This window comes from Capsicum annuum, chromosome 3 (genome assembly GCF_002878395.1).
Source record: "Capsicum annuum cultivar UCD-10X-F1 chromosome 3, UCD10Xv1.1, whole genome shotgun sequence".
In the NCBI taxonomy this organism is placed as follows: Eukaryota; Viridiplantae; Streptophyta; class Magnoliopsida; order Solanales; family Solanaceae; genus Capsicum; species Capsicum annuum.
Window position 1 is genome coordinate 246,797,179 of NC_061113.1, and position 19,958 is coordinate 246,817,136.

Sequence of the window (19,958 nt, forward strand, 5' to 3'; positions counted from 1 at the left end):
ACATCTTTTTAATCTTTAAAGAAATTAACGAAATTAATGAAATATAAATTTTCACTTAAAGAAATTAACGAAATAAAAATTAAATGATGAACTTTATATAAATTAACAAAATAATCGAAATAATTTAATTTCGTTAAATACCCCTCTGTTAAATATTTGGCTTAAAAATACCCCTTTCCTTAACGAAATTAAATTATTTCGATTGAATTAAACCCTAACTTTAACTTCTTAATCCTAATACTTTAATTTTTTTACATAAAAGTATTTTTTAAATTTTAAAATAAGATAATGAAAAAAAGTATTTGAAATTATAATATAAATTGATTGAATTTGATTTGGAAAATAAACATACAATTATTCTAAAAAGGTATTTTCACTTTACATCTTTTTAATCTTTAAAGAAATTAACGAAATATAATTTAACAAAATATAAATTTTTACTTAAAGAAATTAACGAAATATAAATTAAATGATGAACTTTATATAAATTAACGAAATAATCGAAATAATTTAATTTCGTTAAGGAAGGGATATTTTTGAGCCAAATATTTAACATAGGGGTATTTTTGACCCATTTTCAGATAGTTCAGAGGTATTTTTGAGCCTTTTTCGAACTAGAAATGATTAACAATTCCAAAAATTTGCGAATATAACATAAGAAAAGGGATCAAACATGTACACTTGAAGTAATTAAAGGTTAAATGTGTCTATTCTTATATCATAAGAAGTAAAATCAGAATTTATCAAAAACGGAAGGACTAAAATTGATAGTAACCCTTGTTGAAAAAACAAGATGGGTGAGGCAGAATAGGTGGCGCCTTACCCGCCATCCTACATACATATAACGTTTCGTTTCAACTCTCTTTACATGTTGTTGTCTACTTCTCTTTTCTCGTGCAACTACACAAATTCCCCCAACTAAAGTCTTTCTAGAGAGTAAGTTGAGAAGAGCAATGGCATTCCAGTTGGTTCTTAGACCTGCAGTACTAGGTGGTCGTTTAGTCAAGGCTACTCCCCTCGTTGCCAATGGATATAGTAGCAGCACCTTACGTATTCGGAATTGCCTTACGATGGATCCTCTGAAATCTCAAAAGGTGTGACTTTGTCTCCCAACTACTAGCTTTGGTGCTTATGTTTGTTATGTGTTAAAAATTTCAGGAATTAATGTATATATATTAGATGTCAATTGACTAGAAGAGAAATGTCTTTAGGTTTCTTGCAGTTGTTGAATTTAAAGGAGTGATGTTTGGACTACGTACATTTTATGATGTTCAGTAAGTCAATTAACTATCTACTGAACATTATTAGATTTTGCTACAGATTATAGGCCGTATTTTCACCTTTTTCTAAGAAGGGGGCCTTGCTGGTAAAGTTGCCTCCATACATGTGACTAGTACGTCTCGGCAGTGACGGAGCCAGGATTTTCATTGAGGGGTTCAAAAGTGCACACACGGACTAACCGAACGAGGGTTCAACATCTACTATATATATATATATAAAAATTAATTTTAACCATGTATAAATAGTGAAGGAGGTTTGGATGAACCCCCTCATTATATGCTAGCTCCACCCTGGGTCTCGGGTTCAAGTTGTGGAAATAGCCTGTTGTCGAAATGAAGGGTAGTGCTGTGTACAATAGACCCGTATGGTCCCGTCCTTCTCTGGAGCTCGTGCACAGCGTGGAACTTTAGTGCACTTTGCTGCCCTTTCACCTGTTACTAAGTAAGAGTACTAATAACTACCAATATGTCATCTTAGATGGATACAAGAAGCTCTTTAACAAGCTTAAGTGTCTGCAGAACAGATCTTGCCTTTATTGTTCCATCTTACTCTCAGCCTTTTAGTCTCTAACTGAAGTGATTTCTATGCATTGATTTTCAGTTTTTTATCGTTTTTGAAATCATTTGAGACAGTGGGGTCTTGGAACTATTCTTTTCCTTTCTGCCTTTCTATAACCTTAGTTCATTAAAACCAATCAATGTCTTGAACTTTTTTGAAAATTGATTTTATGTAAATTCAAGCCATAAGGTCATTCTGATTGTGTATCCAAATGCTAGAAATGTTTTTCACTTCAATAAGCGACTCCGTGAAACATTATGAATTCCCCACAACTCACTTCAAGGAGATTACGGAAACTCAGATCATGATCTACTGAATTTGATGGGCAAAAAAGGATTAAAACCCCTTTTAAATAAAACTCTCAGTTAAATATTAGGCAGTCTGTTTGTTAAAGCTCACCGAGGACATGACCCTAGAGATAGGAAGGTCTGGAGGACGCGAATTAGGGCAGAAGACTAGGGCCGGTTTGGGTTGCTAGGGTAGGGAATTACTTGGTGGGGGTTTTATTCTTGTTATGATCCCGTGTTCCATGTTTTATTACGAATCTGTGTGCTTTCCTCTGTTTTCTAATACTTATGGGTGCCGTATTTATGTTATGTAATCTAGTTCTGTGCTTTACTATGAGTTTGTGTGGTATCTCGTGACTTGAGCCGGGGGTCTATCGGAAACAACCTTTCTACTTCTTTAGAGGTAGAGGTATGGACTGCGTACATCTTACCCCCCAGACCCCACTAGGTGGGAATACACTGGATTTGTTGTTGTTGTTGTTGTTGTTTGTTAAATTCCATCTCATGAGACCAGGCATATATGCACTTCTCACACAGACTATGCTGTGATAAAATCTGATGGTGCCATATTTGAACTTTGCAGTTAGTGCTGGATGTAAAGGAGAGACTTGAAAGGGAATATACAGATCTCCCAGTTGGAAGAAATGGAAGAGATGACGAGGAGATGATTCTGTGGTTCCTGAAGGATCGCAAATACTCAATTGATGCTGCTGTTTCCAAGCTGCATAAAGCCATTGTAATTCTATCGTTATTTTACTAGAATCATCACGTTAATTTGGCTACCGTACTCTGACTTGTTTATTGAAAGGAAAAAAACATATAGATTCTCTCATGTGGATTATCACTGCATCATATCTGCACCCATAAGGCCTTAGCTATCTTCTTCTTTTTACTGTTCTCGGATTTATTTTTTCTCCTTCCTTCTGGTTTCTGAAGGTGGAGAGAATGGACTTATTCTTCATCTCCCTTTCGATTGACTTGTTCACACTGTGGCAAAAGAATTTAATCCAATTCTCGTGATGTGGCTTTATAAAACATAGTACAGTTATTGCTAAGAGCTTTACTACAAACATTCCATTACCTCACGATGATGAGAAGAATGAGAATATTGTTCCTCTTTCCTGCCAGATGACTTGTTTCGCTGTCATTTGAATTATCATGAACTTACTTAAAAGCTGCGTCTGAGTTGAATATTTGCAATGCTATAATAGTTACTGTAAGTTTTAAGAGTAAGAATGGACACTTACAATAATGTATCTCTCAAACTTTCATATCAGAGATGGCGTCATGAATTTGGCGTATCAGACTTGTCAGAAGAGTCAGTTAAAAGTCTTGCTGAAACTGGAAAAGCATATGTGCATGACAATTTTGATGTCTATGGAAGGCCAGTCTTGGTAGTGGACGCATCAAAGCATTTTCCTCAGGTAAAAATGTGACTCAGCTTATCTTAAAACTAGTTTAGTAACACTAGGATTAGTTTCTAATCTTCTTAGGAGTGAGAAAGCTGTATCTTTACCACTTGCTTTTCATTCAGAGAACCAAACTTTGAACCCACTTCTATTTGACTGATCAGAATTTGTTAAGTCATACGCCCAGGATGCCATTGTTTAAGTAAAAGTTTGAAGATTTTGTTTTGTTCTTAAACTAAAATGAGTGAAATTGAAGTGGTATTGATGTAAATAACGAAACATGCATTCGTACTTTCTCCTAGTTATTTCATGCGCGAGTGGATTTTGCTATCAAACTTTCGAATTCTGACCCTTACAACAACAACAACAACAAACCCAGTGTATTCCCCCACACAGTGGGGTCTTGGGGGGGTAAAATGTACGCAGTCCATACCACTACCTCCGGAGAGTTAGCAAGGCTGTTTCCGATAGACCCCCGGCTCAGGACAAAGAATTATAAATAAATTCATAATAAAGCATGAAACACGTTGGAACAATAAAAATAAGGCACCTCCACAGTAGAACCCTATACTAACAAACCAAAGGCACCCTCACCCACAATACCTCCACCCCAAAGCTCTCCTAGCTTCCGACTACGGCCCACCCGCAGGCCGAATTCTGACCCTTAGCTAGTTTTAATTCCTTATATTTATTGAAGTACTATTTTCAGAATGCTTGCAGTTGTACTAACCGGAAATATGAAACTTATCTATCTACTGTAGTATCTTAAGGAGAAGAAAAGTGTTTCTTGAAACTTGTGATTTTAGGTGAAAATGCAATAGAATGTTGGGATCTGGAGATTTCCTGTGAAACAAAGTTTTTCTCCATTAGATCCTTTTCAGCAGTTCTAATCTGTACATTAAAATTTCGTGCCACAGAAGCAGGATCCTGATGAAGATGAGAAGTTATGTGTCTTTCTAATTGAGAAGGCATTGAGCAAAGTTCCTGCTGACAAACAAGATATACTTGGTATATTTGATCTGAGAGGGTTTGGCACAGAGAATGCAGATCTTAAATTCCTTACGTTTTTGGTAATGTCCGCCGTAGTTTCTCTTTTACGTTTTTTGCATGGTTTATCTCTACATGTCGTAGTTTAGGATGATTTAAGTCGTAAAGTTTTCTTTTTCCTTTTGTGACTAAAATATGGGTACTTGTTGTATTGCCTTTGTCATGTAAAACTCAACTTTCATGATGCTGATACATCATTGAAAATTATGCTTGGAACTTCAACTTGAGAAACTTAAGAGTGTTGCTATTGGTGTTTACTTGTATTTAGCATTTAGCAATTTTCATCAGAATTTGAACATTTTAAAACTGCATGCTGATTTCCTTTTATTCATTCTGGGACAGTTTGATGTATTCTACTACTATTATCCAAGGCGACTGGGTCAGGTTCTTTTTGTTGACGCGCCTTTTGTATTCAAACCACTGTGGCGGTTTGTCAAACCCATGCTCAAGCAATACGCTTCATTGGTAAGAATTTCCATGCTATATCAATTAAGGAGTTAATTCTTTGCTGACTTCTCATATATATTGTTTCTGTTTGAGTTATAAATCGTATATCCAAAAGCTCTACTTGTATTCTCACGTTATAGTACATGTAGTTAGTTGTGATCTTGTTTGAAAAATTAGGCAAGGTTTTGCATTTATTTCCCCTTTGAATCAGCTCTCCATGTTTGCTACTAATGCCTGTGTTTAGACAGGCACGCTGAGACAGTACATTTACTGCCTGTAACCTCACTTTGTATATCTGCTTTTACGCATTATACAGTGAGACACTAGGCTAAAGCAAGCATGAAACATCCTTATGATTTGGCGCCTTTGATGCAATAGTCTTCAGTTCTCATAACTCATTCCACGATTAGTTATTTATTTCATTCAAACCTTTTATGCTTTGCCACTAATAAATTGGACAACACAAGAAATGACTATCTCAAATCGTGATTATGTAAATCTTCATTTTATCTTTGATAGAACAAAATAGTTCCATTTTTTCAGCTGCTTTGATATGTTTTCTTACACTTGTATTTGCAATTTCATAGGTGAGATTTTGCTCAGAGAAGGACGTCAGGGAGGAGTATTTTACCGAAGACACACTCCCAGCTAGCTTTAGAAAATGAAGACAGGAGCAATTGTTACACCAATGCTTTGATATACATAAAAATGCTAGACTGGTACTTGGTACACAGAATCTTTATCCTAGATAATAATGACAAGCTCGATGTTGGAATGGACTAATGAACTAGTATTCTAGGTGTTTCAAGATTACATGAATGGTAGACAATCTTTTCTAGAGACCCAGTTTAGAGTTAGGATCATTTACAACAACAATGATGGAATCAATAATAGCTCATACAATGTATACTTTTTTTGATTCATGTACAATAAAAATCACCTTAGAAGTTACTCTGACGTGCTTCCAAGACTCTTTTCAACGCTAAATCTGGTAGATGCATATCACCAGTTTGAATCCTGTTATGCACCAAGTTTGCTATTGAAATTGAGAAGGGTAGAGGCGAGTCCATTATCCACCGAGTTTGGAAGTTGTAAACACCAAATATCTTGGGTTATCATAAGGGAAAAAGATAAGTCCAGTGACATTTTAAGGCAAGGTACTTGTTTGTATCATTTGCTACTAAACAAAAATATTCACACTCTCCATGTGCTTTGGCTTGAATCCAAATTCTCTTACTTCTTCACAGAAACTTCAGAATGTCACATCCCTCTTGAGGTTTGAGAAATGAGAATATAGCCAATACAACTAATTTTCAGATGAAAAGGGGAATTTTCGGCTAGAGCTGGTGCTAGTTTGTGAAACAAAATGGTGTACAATATTGTATGAGAAGCTATCTTCCAAAATTATAAAACTTTAGGGATTATATCAGAAATTCACTAGTTGTGAAACCGGGTGAATACGCAATTAAACTCTACTTAGGGGGCTTTAGTGAAATATCCTCCGTCGAAAGAAGCAAACAAGTCATAAATTATCAATCACTTGAGAAAAAGCTTTGTTGGGTTGTGGGTGAGAAAAATGGCAAAATCAAGCTTGAAAAATACTGTTATAATCCTCTTGTTGATAATAACAATTGCGTGTTCAACAAAATTGTGCAAAGCAATTGAATCACCACAGTACAGAGTAGTGCACTCTGAATCAGATTTTGAAATCAGACATTACAGGGAATCTGTATGGATGGCCGCACCCGCCTACGAAATCTCCTTCCATAAAGCCACCAGAGATGGTTTTCACAGGTTTACCTTCTTTATTTTTTTTATTTGTTCGGGGCGCACCGATTTCCGTTAACTCTGTCCGCTAAGACTACCTGTCTCTATTCGGAATTAAATCAGAGACCTCACCCGATATCATTGAATCACTAGTCCACACCCTGGGTGCTTCTTAGTGACAGTTTGGATTGACTTTTGGCTTATTTTTAATATTTTAGTATAAAACAGTGTGCTTATAAACGTTTTTATAACTTATCCAAACCCTCCAAAAATGCCTTGGCAGCTTGGCTTAAAACCACCTAAAATAACCAAATCCAAACAGGCTCTTATTCTGTACTAAAATGATCCTAATGACTGAAGATGTGGCTCTGAATGCGAGGTAGCAGGTATTCGTGGAATTAGTTGAGGTAGGCGCAAGCAAGTCTGGACACAACTGGCTCAAACATCAGTGTTCTCAAACAAAAACATCGTGCTTAAATCGAATATGCTAAAGAGTCTTAATATAAGAGGCACTGGACAGATTTATTTGTGGATTAAGCACCTTTTTAGACTGCGAAAGTCTCTTTTAATATCAATTTGACTCTTAGATTTCTTCTAAACACACTGTCAACGACATGCTATGCTCTTCTTCTGTTTCTCAAACCAATAGGCTGCTACACTACAGCTATTCACTCTTGTCTATAACAATAATGGAATTGTAGTTTTGACAATAGGAGATTTAGCAAGGGTCTGTCTAGTCATATAGTTTTGTACGAGGCTGGCACTTGAATCATGGAGGTCTTTCTTGGCGACTCTAGATGGTTAGTCATTGTAAAGCACTGGTTGTCAGATGTGTCATTCTGAACCTGTTGCTTGATGTAATATGTTAAATAGAAGCTGCTTCTGATTTACCATACATATAGGCTTCTAGTAGATGCTAGCAGAGGTAGGTTTGTGGCTCTTCTAATGGTGTATGAAGATTTGGAGACGTTCTTTTGGGAAAAAAACGAAACTCAGTTTTGTTTGCAAATCGAACAAATACAGTTGAACAGACCAGTGCACAAGAAACTTTCAGTTTCTCTATCTTATATCGAACATATAAAGTTGAACAAACCTGTGCACAAGAAATTTTTCGTGTTGCTGTCTTATATATAAATCAATCAGCTAAGCCTCAATCTAAATTGGTTTGGATAATCCATATAAATCCTTTGTGTTGATTCAGGTTGCATGTGTCTAGGTGAATACGTAGTCACGAACTTAGAATTCAGAGAATCTATTATAATTTCACTATTTTTATTTTGTCCAACGGCCTACTGTAGCTACCGTACTTTATCTGAATTTGGAACTGGCTCTGGTATAAGCAGAGTTCATGTTCAGAAAAATTGAGAGCTTGCGTTTGAAATTTTTATATGTTTGCTCGTTGTCATACAGATTGTTTCAGTTCATCCAAGGTGCAAATTTGAACTTTTCTCGTATCTATATGACAAAGCCAGTTTTGACTAGCATTGTTCCAGGAGCAGGTCCTCTTCACTCATCGGCATACTTTGTTAAATTTTACTTGCCTGATAAGTTCCAGGCCGATCCACCTCTTCCACTTCCCGAGCTGAACCTTCAACCTGATCGATGGACTAGTCGTTGCATTGCTGTTAGGAAGTTTACAGGATTTGCAAGAGATAGCAACATTGTTAAAGAAGCTGAGAAACTGGCTCTGAGCTTGAGTAGATCTCCATGGGCAAACTCCACTGCTGCTACGAGTGAATATGCTTACTCTATAGCGCAGTATAATTCTCCCTTCCGGATCATTGGGCGTGTCAATGAAGTGTGGGTGGATGTCGCTGGAACTGGAGCAAGTGATTGCGAAACCAATCCAATTGCTGCATACTGATTATGAGTGCGAGCTTGAAGCTTCTTGGGTCGTTGTTGTACATCTCCCCCTTATAGAGACCGGAGAGGCATGAATAGTTGCTTCTTATGTACACATTTTATCATGCTCATGTTCTCTAAATTTGGGATTTTCCGGTTTAATGGAAGTGGAAGTGTGTTCAGTTCTGCAGAAAACTGCAATTCTCTTTTAATGAAGAACTTTGACATTACCATGCCTGTTATTCTGGTACAGCCTTTAGTTTATGTTCTTAATCAAGCATAAATCAAAATCTTTGGAAAAAAATTATGATAAATTAATATATTGGCTTTTAATAGGAAAAAGGACAATATTTAATCCTGAACTTGCGATTTAAAAGGTTTACATTAAGTTGGCAGTTTCCTCGTTTAATATGGATCCGGCTCCTCTCCATTTCTCTTCTCTCCAATTTCCCCAAGTTCTTGTTTGGATTGAAGACACGTGTCATAGTTTAAAATTAATGATTGAGATTTAATTAGTTAATCAAAATTCTAATCATAGTTATCTACTATATATTTGTTGCTTTAATATTTTTAACAATCCATTATATCTTTCTTAAACATATATTATATTAAATCATTTTCTTTCTATCCTTGAACAATTTTCTGCTAGGTTTTAATTTTTTTTTTTTTGGCTAATGTTTGTCATTTTTCTTAAGTAATGTTTTACAAATAAAAAAATAAAGATTGTGGCTTGAATTTTTTCTAATTTTATTTTTTATGTGCCAAATAAATTCATTATACGTGTACCAAGTGAAATATAAAGATTTTTTCAAATAAATTCATTATATTTTCTTTATATATTTTTTTTGGCTAATGTTTACCATTTTTCTTATGTAATGTTTTTCAAATAAAAAAAATAAAGATTGCGCTTGAAGTTTTTTTAATTTTATTTTGTTTATGTGCCAAATAAATCCATTATACATATGTCAAATCAAATATAAAGATTGGGCCAAATAGATCCATTATATTTTTCTTTATGTGGCTCTTTTGAATTCTCAACTAGAAAAATTAAAATTTTAACTATATTGTGAATTTAAAAAAAAAAATTAGGAAAAGTTTTTAATTTATATTTTGCGGCAGTAAGGATTTTTTTTTTTTAAATATTGAGTAAAAGATATAATGGATATTTAAGGAACAAATATAACAAAATATATGAAAGTAGATAACTACGGTTAGAAATTTAATTAACTAATTAAATATCAACCATTAATTTTAAACTATGACATGTGTCTTCAATTCAACCAAGAACTTAAATAAATTGAAGAGAAGAAAAATGGAGAGAAGCCGGATCAGTTCTATATGATCCAACAACCAGAGAGAAGTTAAAAAAAAAAAAAAAAACACACACACACACACACAAAAGTTTGAGGAACATTTCGAAATAGGCTACTTGGGCTGTGTCTATCGAAAAGAGCGAATATGAGCTATTTGGTTAACTACGAAGAAGCAGATATAGACAATCTTTAAAACATGATAACTTTGCTCTAAATTCCACCATCCACCGTATCAAAAATAGATGTATAATACTATTTATTCAGTTTAAAAATTAATATATAATTTATTCATTTAATTTTAATATTAAATATTATACATTACTTATTATATTTTTCAAAATAAAAAAATTATTATATTCAAAGAGTGATATAATAAATATCACTTATATTATGTATTATTTTTTAAAAGTGTATGTCAAATTAACAATGGGCAAGTATTTATACACTTCATTTGAGATTGCATTAAGTTGAACTTAATTAAATCGATGGATGTCTTCGATTAAAACTAACATTGTTTGTCGTGTTAAGGAACTAATTTAGGCCAACCGACTATAAAAAATAAATCGTGGGGTTGTTGGTAGAATCATTTGCGAGTTGTCAAAATAAAGATTTGTTGGGGACTAACAAAATAATAATAATAACAACAGAAAAATAATAATAATAACAATAATATTATTTATCTGTTGATAAAATATTATATTAATAATATTAACAGCATAATAAAATAACAGTGTATAATATTATTGCTATCTTAGTGATAATACTGTAATCAATATGACAATTATAACAGTAATCTAACTGTTTTTTAACCAATTAATGTATTAATTGTACTTGAGTCATGCTAGACACTGTCCTAAGAAATTATTTCAGCAGTATGAGATGTTTTTCCAGTATTAAACAAACACTTTCCCGATTAATTAAAGGATATTCAGAGTTAAATAAGTCTTCCCTAATTATACAGAGGATATAAGAATCAATAAAATTAATAATACAAATACCAATAAGTTAAAATATTAAAGCAGAAATCAACAATAAAATGGTAATTAAATTGGAACTAAGGAAAAGGAAAAAAAAAATTAGATAGAGAAAAGTATATATTATTGATTCATATTTTGCAAAAGGAGAAAATCCTCTGTATATTGTGCAAAGTGTTATAAATATGTTATGTAAACTTAAATAAAATTAAAGATGATATAAATTTGGAGAATGTAAGATTGTTTTCTTCTGTATTTATGTTTTCACAAATCATAGGCTATTTATAACCCAAATTATGAACTCTACATAATTTAATATTCAAGAGGTGGAAAAATTACCCACTAAAAGAAAAGATAAGCTAAGTGGACACTTATGTCATCCATCATCTAAATGGATGCTTAATGTCATCCATTCACAACACTCCCCCTTGGATGACCATGTAAAAAAAAAATATACTGAATACACATTTGAGTGCTGCCTCATTAAAAACCTTATCAGTAAAAACCCAGTGAGATAAAAACCTTGGTTAAGGAAAAAATAGTGCAGCTCGTATGTATTCCCCCTGATGAAAACATCACTTAAATATCTAGGAGACGACGCATCCCAATCTTGTATCTCAACATCTCAAAGGTTGATGTCGGCAATGCTTTAGTGAACATATCAGCTAGATTATCGCTTGAACGAACTTGTTGAACATCTATTTCATCCCTCTTTTGAAGATCATGAGTAAAGAATAATTTTGATGAAATGTGTTTTGTCCTGTCTCCTTTGATGTATCCTCCTTTTAATTAAGCTATGCATGCAGCGTTGTCTTCATATAGTTGGAATATTCTTCTTCGAAGTAAGGCCACATATTTCCTGAATGTGTTGAGTTATTAACCTCAACCAGACACATTCTCGACTTGCTTCATGAATGGCTATTATCTCTGCATGATTTGAAGATGTAACAATCATGGTTTGTTTTGTTGAACGCCATGATACAGCTGTACCTCCATATGTAAACAAATAACCCGTTTGAGATCGACCTTTATGTGGGTCAGACAAATATCTTGCATCTGCATAGCCAATTAATTGTGAATCAGACTCATTTGAATAAAACAGTGCCATATCAATAGTTTCTCGAAGGTATCTGAATATATGCTTAATACCATTCCAATGTCTTCGTGTTGGGGAAGAACTAAATCTTGCTAATAAATTTACAGCAAAAGATATATCTTGTCGTGAATTACTAGCAAGATACATTAATGCCCCAATTTCACTAAGATATGGTACCTCAGCACCAACAAGTTCTTCATTATTTTCATGAGGTCGAAATGGATCTTTATTAATATCAAGTGATCTCACAACCATTGGGATACTCAATGGATGTGCTTTATCCATATAAAATCTCTTTAAAATATTTTCAGTATATGTGGATTAATGGATAAATATTCCATTTGTAAAATATTTAATTTGTAGACCAAGACAAAATTTTATCTTTCTGAGGTCTTTCATTCAAATTCCTTTTTCAAACATTCTACTGTCTTTGAAAGCTCTTCAGGAGTTCCAATGATATTCAAATCATCAACATATACAACTATTATGAAAAATTCAGATCCATACCTTTTAATAAAGACACAAGGACGGATTGAGTCATTTTTATACCCTTTTTTTAATAGGTATTCGTTAAGACGATTATACCACATGCGTCCTGATTGTTTTAATCCGTATAAAGATTTCTGAAGCTTGATTGACTAATTTTCTCGAGAATTTTTATACGCATCAGGCATTTTGAATCCTTTAGGAATTTTCATAAAAATTTCACTATCTAATGAGCCATATAAATAGGCTGTGACGACGTCCATTAGATGGATATCAAGTTTTTCACAAACTGTCAGATTAATAAGATACCTGAAGGTGATTGCATCCACCACCAGAGAATATGTCTCCATATAATCAATGCCAGGTCTTTGCGAAAATTCTTGTGCCACAAGTCGTGCTTTATATCTTACGACTTCATTTTTCTCATTTCCTTTTCACATAAAAACCCATTTGTACCCCATTGGCTTTATACCTTCAGGTGTTTGGACTATAGGTCCAAAAACTTTGCATTTTTCAAGCGAAGCTAATTCAATCTTGAATGCATCTTTCCATTTTGGCCAATCATTTCTCTGTCTACATTCTTCGACAGATTTTGGTTCAAGATCCTCATCTAGTTGCATTATTTCATTTGCAACATTATAAGCAAACACGTTATCAACAATTATATCATTTCGATTCCATATTTTTCTTAATGAGAAATAACTGATTGAGATCTCTCTACTTTCATTATTTTCAGGTACCTGAACCTCTTCTGAGGTTTTATCAATTGTTATGTCTTGTTGCTCTCCTTGAGTAAATTCTTTCATATTATGATTATTTTGATCATTTGATCCTTTTTTTTTGAGGATTTTTATCTTTGGAACCGATTGGTCTACCACATTTTAAGTCTGGTTTAGACTCATTTGCAGTAGTCAATTGTCCTACCGGGACACTAACTCGAATGGGAGCATTAGCAGCTGGAATGTGAGATTTTATAACTCTTGATAGGTCAGTGAATGCATCTGACAGTTGATTTGCAATATTTTGCAAATGAATTATCTTTTGAACTTCTAGTTCACATTTATTTGTACGAAGATCTAAGTGAGATAATGATAATGCATTCCAGTCTATTTCCTTTTCCAACTGCTTATTTTCTCCCCCTAGTGTTGGATATATTGTTTCATCAAAATGACAATCAGCAAATCTTGTCGTAAATAAATCTCCAGTCATAAGTTTCAAATATTTTATAATAGAAGGAGATTCATACCCAACATATATTCCCAACCTTCTTTGAGGTTTTTTTTTGTGCGTTGTGGTGGAGCAATTGGAACATATACCGCACATCCATAAACTCTTAGATGGGAAATATTTGGCTCTTGACCAAGAGTCAATTGTAATGGGTAGACTTTATGATAACTTATGGGCCTTATCTGCACATGAGCTGCTGCATGCAAAATAGCATGACCCCATATCGAAATGGGAAGTTTTGTTCTCATAAGCATTCGTCTAGCGATTAATTGAAGGTGTTTAATCAATGATTCTGCTAGACCATTTTGAGTATGAATGTGTGCAGCCGGATGTTCAATTATTATTCCAGTTGACACACAATAATCATTAAAATCCTGGGATGTAAATTCACCCGCATTATCAAGACGAATTGTCTTTATTGTATAATCTGAAAACTGTGCTCTTAACTTTATCATTTGAGCAAGTAATCTCGCAAATGTCAAATTACGAGTTGATAATAAGCACACATGTGACCATCTTGTAGATGCATCTATTAAAATCATATAATACTTAAATGGTGCACATGGTGGGTGAATGAACCCACATATATCACCCTTTATACGTTTCAGAAATACAGGAAATTTAATTCCCACATTCATTATTGATGGCCTAGTAATTAATTTGCCTTGAGAACATGCAACACAAGAAAATTCCTTAAATTGAAGAATCTTTTGGTTCTTCAATGAGTGTCCATATAAATTCTCAATTATTTTGCGCATCATATTAGAACCGGGATGGCCCAATCGGTCATGCCAGATAATAAAATTATTTGAATCAGTAAACTTCTGATTCATTATGACATGTGTTTCAACAGTGCTAATACTTGGATAGTATAAGCTGGAAGAAAGAGCAAGTAATTTTTCAAGTATATATTTATTACCCGACTTTAGTGTAGTAATATAAAGATATTCAATTTTTTCATCATTGGTAGTCTCAATATGATAGCCATTTTGGCGAATGTCTTTAAAATTTAATAAGTTTCTTTGAGACTTACTACAATATAATGCTTCATCAATCATCAAATTTGTCCCTCCGAGAAGTAATAAGTTAGTTTTTTTGGAGCCTTCAATTAATCTTGCACTACCACACATAGTATTAACATTGGCTTCATTCATCACCAAATAAGAGAAATATTTCTTATCTTTTAGAATAGTATGTGTGGTAGCACTATCTATAAGACATATATCATCGTAACTTATTTTGGATTCAATTGATGATTGGAGAATTTCCATATTCTTCAAATAAAAAAAAGCATATTATAAGAATTTTGAAAAACTAACATAAGAAATGTAGAAATCAGAAACACACTCTACTTTAATAAAACAGAAAACATAATTGCAAACAAAAGAAAACAATAACTTTTTTTATAATTTATTCTTAACCAAGGTGATCAATTCTTCAATCAATGTCCTCATAGAAATCTTCAGCTTTCAAATCGGTAATATCTGAGAGGCCCTTAAAGTCATCATTATTGTAAGCAAGATTTGCCTCAACATCATCATATGTATTTGATGGACTTGCTTCATCATCATCACCTCGAAAGGTCAAGTGTACTTCCACATCATTTTCTTTTCTTTTAAGGGAAGCTTGATAAAGTTTGACAAAATGATCAGGCGTACGATAAGTACGTGCCCAATGACCTTTCATGCCACATCGGTGACAAATATTAACTTTACATTTTGAAGGATTATTTTGAGAACCGTTATTATTCTCTTGTTTATTTCCACCATCATGGCGATAATTATTTCTTTCTCTACCAAGTCCTCGCCCATGTCCACGGTCATGGCCTAGACCATGACCGCGATAATAATTTTGCCTTATTTCAGGCTGATCATGTGCTGCTACAACATTCGCTTCAGGGAATGGAGCAGATCCAGTGAGATGAGCTTCATGATTTTTCATTAACAAAGTATTATTCTGCTCTGCCACAAGTAGACATGTAATTAATTCGGAATATTTCTTAAATCCCTTTTCACGCTATTGCTGTTGTAGCAATACATTAGAAGTATGAAAAGTGGAAAAAGTTTTCTCTAGTAAGTTCTCATCAGTGATGGTTTCTCCACATAATCTTAATATTGAACTTACTTTATGAATAACAGAATTATATTCAACTACAGTTTTAAAATCTTGAAACCGGAGGTGTATTCAGTCATATTTTGCTTTCGGTAATGCCGTCAATTTTAGGTGGTGATATCGATCCTTCAAGTTGGTCCATAATTCAAGTGGATCTTTCACAGTTAAATATTCAGTTTTTAATCCTTTGTGGAGGTGATGACGAAGAAAAATCATAGCTTTTGCCTTATCTTGACTTGATGAGTTATTTTCTAGTTCAAGACCTCTAGCGTCAAAGTGAATTTCAGCATCAAGGATCCATGATAAATAATTCTTTCCGGTAATGTCGAATGCCACAAACTCAAATTTCGATAAATTTGACATAATGAAACTATCATAAAAAGATTATTAAGTTAGATATAATGCTATTTTCAAAATAAGATAAACATCTCAAATAAATCTAAATAGAATCATATATTGTTAATAGATTATTATCAAAAATTTGTTTTCTTTAGTAATTTATATATTTTTTTGGTGTGTATGGGGTCTGAAAAACAAATAGTTACATAATACGTACTTTATAAGAGAGTTTCGTGTTGATAACGTGTTATAAATATGTTATATAAACTTAAACAAAACTAAAGATAATATAAATTTGGAGAATGTACAATTATTTTCTTCTATATTTATTTCTTCACAAATCATAGGCTATTTATAGCCTAAATTATGAACTCTACATAATTTAATATTCAAGAGGTGGAAAAAATTATTCACTAAAAGAAAAGATAAGCTAAATGGACACTTATATCATCCATTAGCTAAATGGATGTTTAATGCCATCCATTCACAACACAAAGAGAGAATTGCTATTTATAGCATTTGTTTGAGGCAGCAAAACCTTGATGAGGCGGCAACTTTTTCTCTTTTTTGTCTTTTTTTTCCCTTTCTCTCCGAGTAAACAAAATTAATAATTTCTTTTCCTTTTCTTTTTCTAAATACATAATAAATTATTTTAAAATAAATAAATTATTTTTCCTACAAGATTCTCAGTCATTCATTTGGTATGAAATAAAGTTGAAGTTCATATATTAGATTCTAAATTGTTATTTAATAGTTTCTAAACAATGAAGCACATAAGCATTTATTAGCGTACTTAGAAAGAATTGATCGTTCACAACACACATTGTAAACAACCTCTTATTGGTACGTAGTAAATTGTTTGACAACCTCTTTTGATTTACCGACTTCATAAAAGTTAAAAGTGTCATTTCAAATTCAGAATAAAAAATAAAATTAGTTTTCACCAACAATTTCATTATTTTATTGCGCTTCCAATTTATTTGGCCGTTTGAATGGAAATAATCACAATTGTTGGTCATATGCTCCTAATTGAGGATCATTTATATCAATTTCCCAATTATATCTTCTCGCTGACCTACTATTAAAGGAAAGAATTCCTCTTCCCCCAACCCCTAAGCGACAAAAAAGGAAAACAAAAATCATACTGTACAATTCACTGCTCTGTATTTTCGTTACCTTTATTTTTGTGTAAGACCGGACGGCTGGTTGGCAGTTGCAGGCATCGACTTGGCGGTGGAAGTGATGCCCGATTGGTCGGAGCTTCCCTATGATCTGCTGGTTCTGGTAAGTAGATGTTTTAATCTCATTGAAGACTTTCTGAATTTTGGCATTGCCTGCAAATCCTGGCACTCTGTGGCCACCAAACACAATTTTAACAGTGAACTGCCTAGAATTCCTTGGCTGATGTTAGCCGAGGAGGAAGAGGGCAATTCCTTTCGAAAAATTTTCAGCCTCTCTAATGGTATGATATTGAACAAGAGGATTCCAAAAGCAAGTAGAAAACGATGTATGGAGTCTATGGGTTGGCTTTTCACAGTCGGTGAAGATGATGGTGAAACTAGTTTGCTACATCCCTTCTCTGGTGTTCAGATTGAATTGCCACATCAATATACCACCGTAGATTATTACGACCACTAGAGTGAATACCTGATGACCTTTTATCGCAAGGCGGTTTTGTCAGCTAGTCCTTCTCGTACATCCGATTATGTTCTCATGGTCATTGACGGAGGCATGTGTTTCCTCAGTTTCTGGAGACCTGGAGATTTGAGATGGAACAGAGTTAGCTGGGAAGAAACCAACTATAACCTACTTTGTGATTTGGTATGTTTTAATGGCCAAATTTATGTCGTGCGCGCTACGGGTCAAGTTATAGTTTTTGATGTTGCTGATGTTGTTGCTCCTGGACCCACCAGAAGTCATATCATAGCTCAGGTTCCATTCCAATCTGGAGACAAGCGAGAACAATTATACATGTAGAATCACTAGGATCATTATTTGTAGTTTCGCGCAATGGTGTCCGGTTTAGGAACGCCATAGATGATTCTGACATGGTATCACTGACGCTCAACCCGATAGAGATACAAGATATAGAGGAGGATGTGAGCAACATAACATATGGGACAACAAATATTCGAGTTTACCAGGTTGATTTACCTGATGGCAAAGTGACGGAAACCAGAGATTTAAGGGGCATCGCTTTTTTTCTGGGTGCTAATGCTTCTCTTTCAGTCCAAGCTTCTCAATATCCGGGAATCAAGCCCAATCATATTTATTTCACAGATGATTTTTTTGAAACATACACCGCCTACATAGAAGGAGGCGGCTCGGACATGGGAGTGTTCAACTTAGCAGATGGCAGCATCCAACCACATTACAATGTTGTTTCCCTTAGTCGTGTTTGTCCTCCAACTTGGGTAACACCAATTCTGTATTGAGTCATACTCATCCTTTATTTATTCTGTTTTTGCGCTATATGTTACTATTGTTATACTAAAAAATCTAGTGCTTTTAATTTACACAATTACCATCTATCATTTGCCTTCAGAATTGGTTGATGTATCTTTCCCGTTTCATATAATTATGTTCCAATTATTTGTTATACTTCCTTGGTTCCAATTTCCATGTACATGGTGTGGAATGCTACAGGAAATTGTTCAAGGTCTAATGATATTGAGACGCAGTCACCATTACAATTTATAGAAAGTGAAAGTCAGAAGTGGGCGATGTTACCATCTTCTAGTTGTCTATAGAAAAAAATGAGGGTATTAGTTCCATTGCTTCAAAGTGTGTGTTTTGAAGCTAATTCTTGAACTGCTTTAAGTTCAAGTAGGAATTGATTTATTACAAGATAATAATGAGTTTCACTCAGAAAGACCAACATATATGACAGAGATAGATGTATGGTGATCCCCAATTTGATCTCTAATCTTATAATCTTTTCTTAAGTTATTACCCTTATTTTTCTTATGGACTTGCTCTTTCATAATAACGAAGCTGCTTAGAAGTTTGTAACTTGTACGTATCCACCGGAGAAAAAACTTTTTCTGGGCTTTGCATGTATCGAAACAGAAATATCTAACCAAGAATTCATTTTTCTGTCATTATCATTATTAGGTCTAGCAACTAAGAGTGTGGCCTAGTGGTCAATGTGGTGGGTTGAGAACCATTAAGTCTAATGTTCAAATCAAGTGCGACTACCTTTAAGAGTATATTTTTGGTATAGAAAGACTCAAATTCAAATAATACTAGGAAAGTCTCAAATTCAGGATCTTCCGCTACAGTAATTTCCTGAGAAATGAAAGTCATAGGCACGTAGGTTTAGGGCTGATGGAGTCAGAAACACTAACTAATTACTTCCTATATGTTCAAACCTTGGTTGATAGAGTTGTGGGAAGTAGCAGGTATCCGTGGAATTAGTTGAGTTGCGCACAAGCTGGTTTGGACACCATCTGGAATAGGAGATCGTGGAACTAGTTGAGGTGGGTGCAAGCTGGTCAGGACACAATTGGCTCAAACACCATGTTTATTAAACAAAAAAAGCGATGCTTAGATCTAATATGCTAAAGAGTCTTAGTATATAAGAGGTCCCAGACAGATTCATTCGTGGATTAAGCACCTTTATAGAATACTAAAAGTCTTTTAATGCTGATTTGACTCTTAGATTCTCTTGTAAATACACTGTCAACTTTGTGCTGTGCTCTTTCTTCTGTTTCTCAAACCAATCGGGCTGCTAAAGCTATTCAATTTTGTCTACAACAATAACGGAATTGTAG

The 19,958-nt window shown here is 34.0% G+C and overlaps 4 protein-coding genes and 1 pseudogene across 4 annotated transcripts; 3 read left to right on the forward strand and 2 right to left on the reverse strand.

Annotated features, from left to right (window-relative positions):
- Nucleotides 1-789: 789 nt before the first annotated feature.
- On the forward strand, nucleotides 790-5,986 carry LOC107862551 (motile sperm domain-containing protein 2). Its single transcript, XM_016708165.2, has 6 exons — nucleotides 790-1,094; nucleotides 2,710-2,862; nucleotides 3,404-3,550; nucleotides 4,453-4,605; nucleotides 4,925-5,047; nucleotides 5,617-5,986. The coding sequence occupies exons 1-6, from the start codon at nucleotides 954-956 to the stop codon at nucleotides 5,692-5,694; spliced, it is 795 nt and encodes a 264-aa protein (XP_016563651.2). The 5' UTR covers nucleotides 790-953; the 3' UTR covers nucleotides 5,695-5,986.
- A 366-nt stretch (nucleotides 5,987-6,352) lies between these two features.
- On the forward strand, nucleotides 6,353-8,868 carry LOC107862552 (heme-binding protein 2). The gene is made up of 2 exons (XM_016708166.2): nucleotides 6,353-6,823; nucleotides 8,207-8,868. The coding sequence occupies exons 1-2, from the start codon at nucleotides 6,606-6,608 to the stop codon at nucleotides 8,658-8,660; spliced, it is 672 nt and encodes a 223-aa protein (XP_016563652.1). The 5' UTR covers nucleotides 6,353-6,605; the 3' UTR covers nucleotides 8,661-8,868.
- Nucleotides 8,869-11,739: 2,871 nt separating this feature from the next.
- On the reverse strand, nucleotides 11,740-12,306 carry LOC124896878 (secreted RxLR effector protein 161-like). Its single transcript, XM_047408742.1, has one exon. It carries the CDS (start codon nucleotides 12,304-12,306, stop codon nucleotides 11,740-11,742), a length of 567 nt encoding a protein of 188 aa, XP_047264698.1.
- Nucleotides 12,307-15,171: 2,865 nt separating this feature from the next.
- On the reverse strand, nucleotides 15,172-15,675 carry LOC107864870. Its single transcript, XM_016711279.1, has one exon. The coding sequence runs from the start codon at nucleotides 15,673-15,675 to the stop codon at nucleotides 15,172-15,174; it is 504 nt and encodes a 167-aa protein (XP_016566765.1).
- A 1,444-nt stretch (nucleotides 15,676-17,119) lies between these two features.
- On the forward strand, nucleotides 17,120-18,714 carry LOC107865974 (annotated as a pseudogene).
- Nucleotides 18,715-19,958: the final 1,244 nt, after the last annotated feature.

Bases quoted from the DNA above. Each gene is read 5' to 3' on its own strand.
- LOC107862551 (XM_016708165.2), top strand. From the start codon at position 954: ATGGCATTCCAGTTGGTTCTTAGACCTGCAGTACTAGGTGGTCGTTTA. The intron at 1,095-2,709 runs GTGTGACTTTGT...TGAACTTTGCAG, and splicing joins ATCCTCTGAAATCTCAAAAG to TTAGTGCTGGATGTAAAGGA. The intron at 4,606-4,924 runs GTAATGTCCGCC...ATTCTGGGACAG, and splicing joins TTAAATTCCTTACGTTTTTG to TTTGATGTATTCTACTACTA.
- LOC107862552 (XM_016708166.2), top strand. From the start codon at position 6,606: ATGGCAAAATCAAGCTTGAAAAATACTGTTATAATCCTCTTGTTGATA. The intron at 6,824-8,206 runs GTTTACCTTCTT...GTTGTCATACAG, and splicing joins ACCAGAGATGGTTTTCACAG to ATTGTTTCAGTTCATCCAAG.
- LOC124896878 (XM_047408742.1), bottom strand. From the start codon at position 12,306: ATGGATAAAGCACATCCATTGAGTATCCCAATGGTTGTGAGATCACTT.
- LOC107864870 (XM_016711279.1), bottom strand. From the start codon at position 15,675: ATGAAAAATCATGAAGCTCATCTCACTGGATCTGCTCCATTCCCTGAA.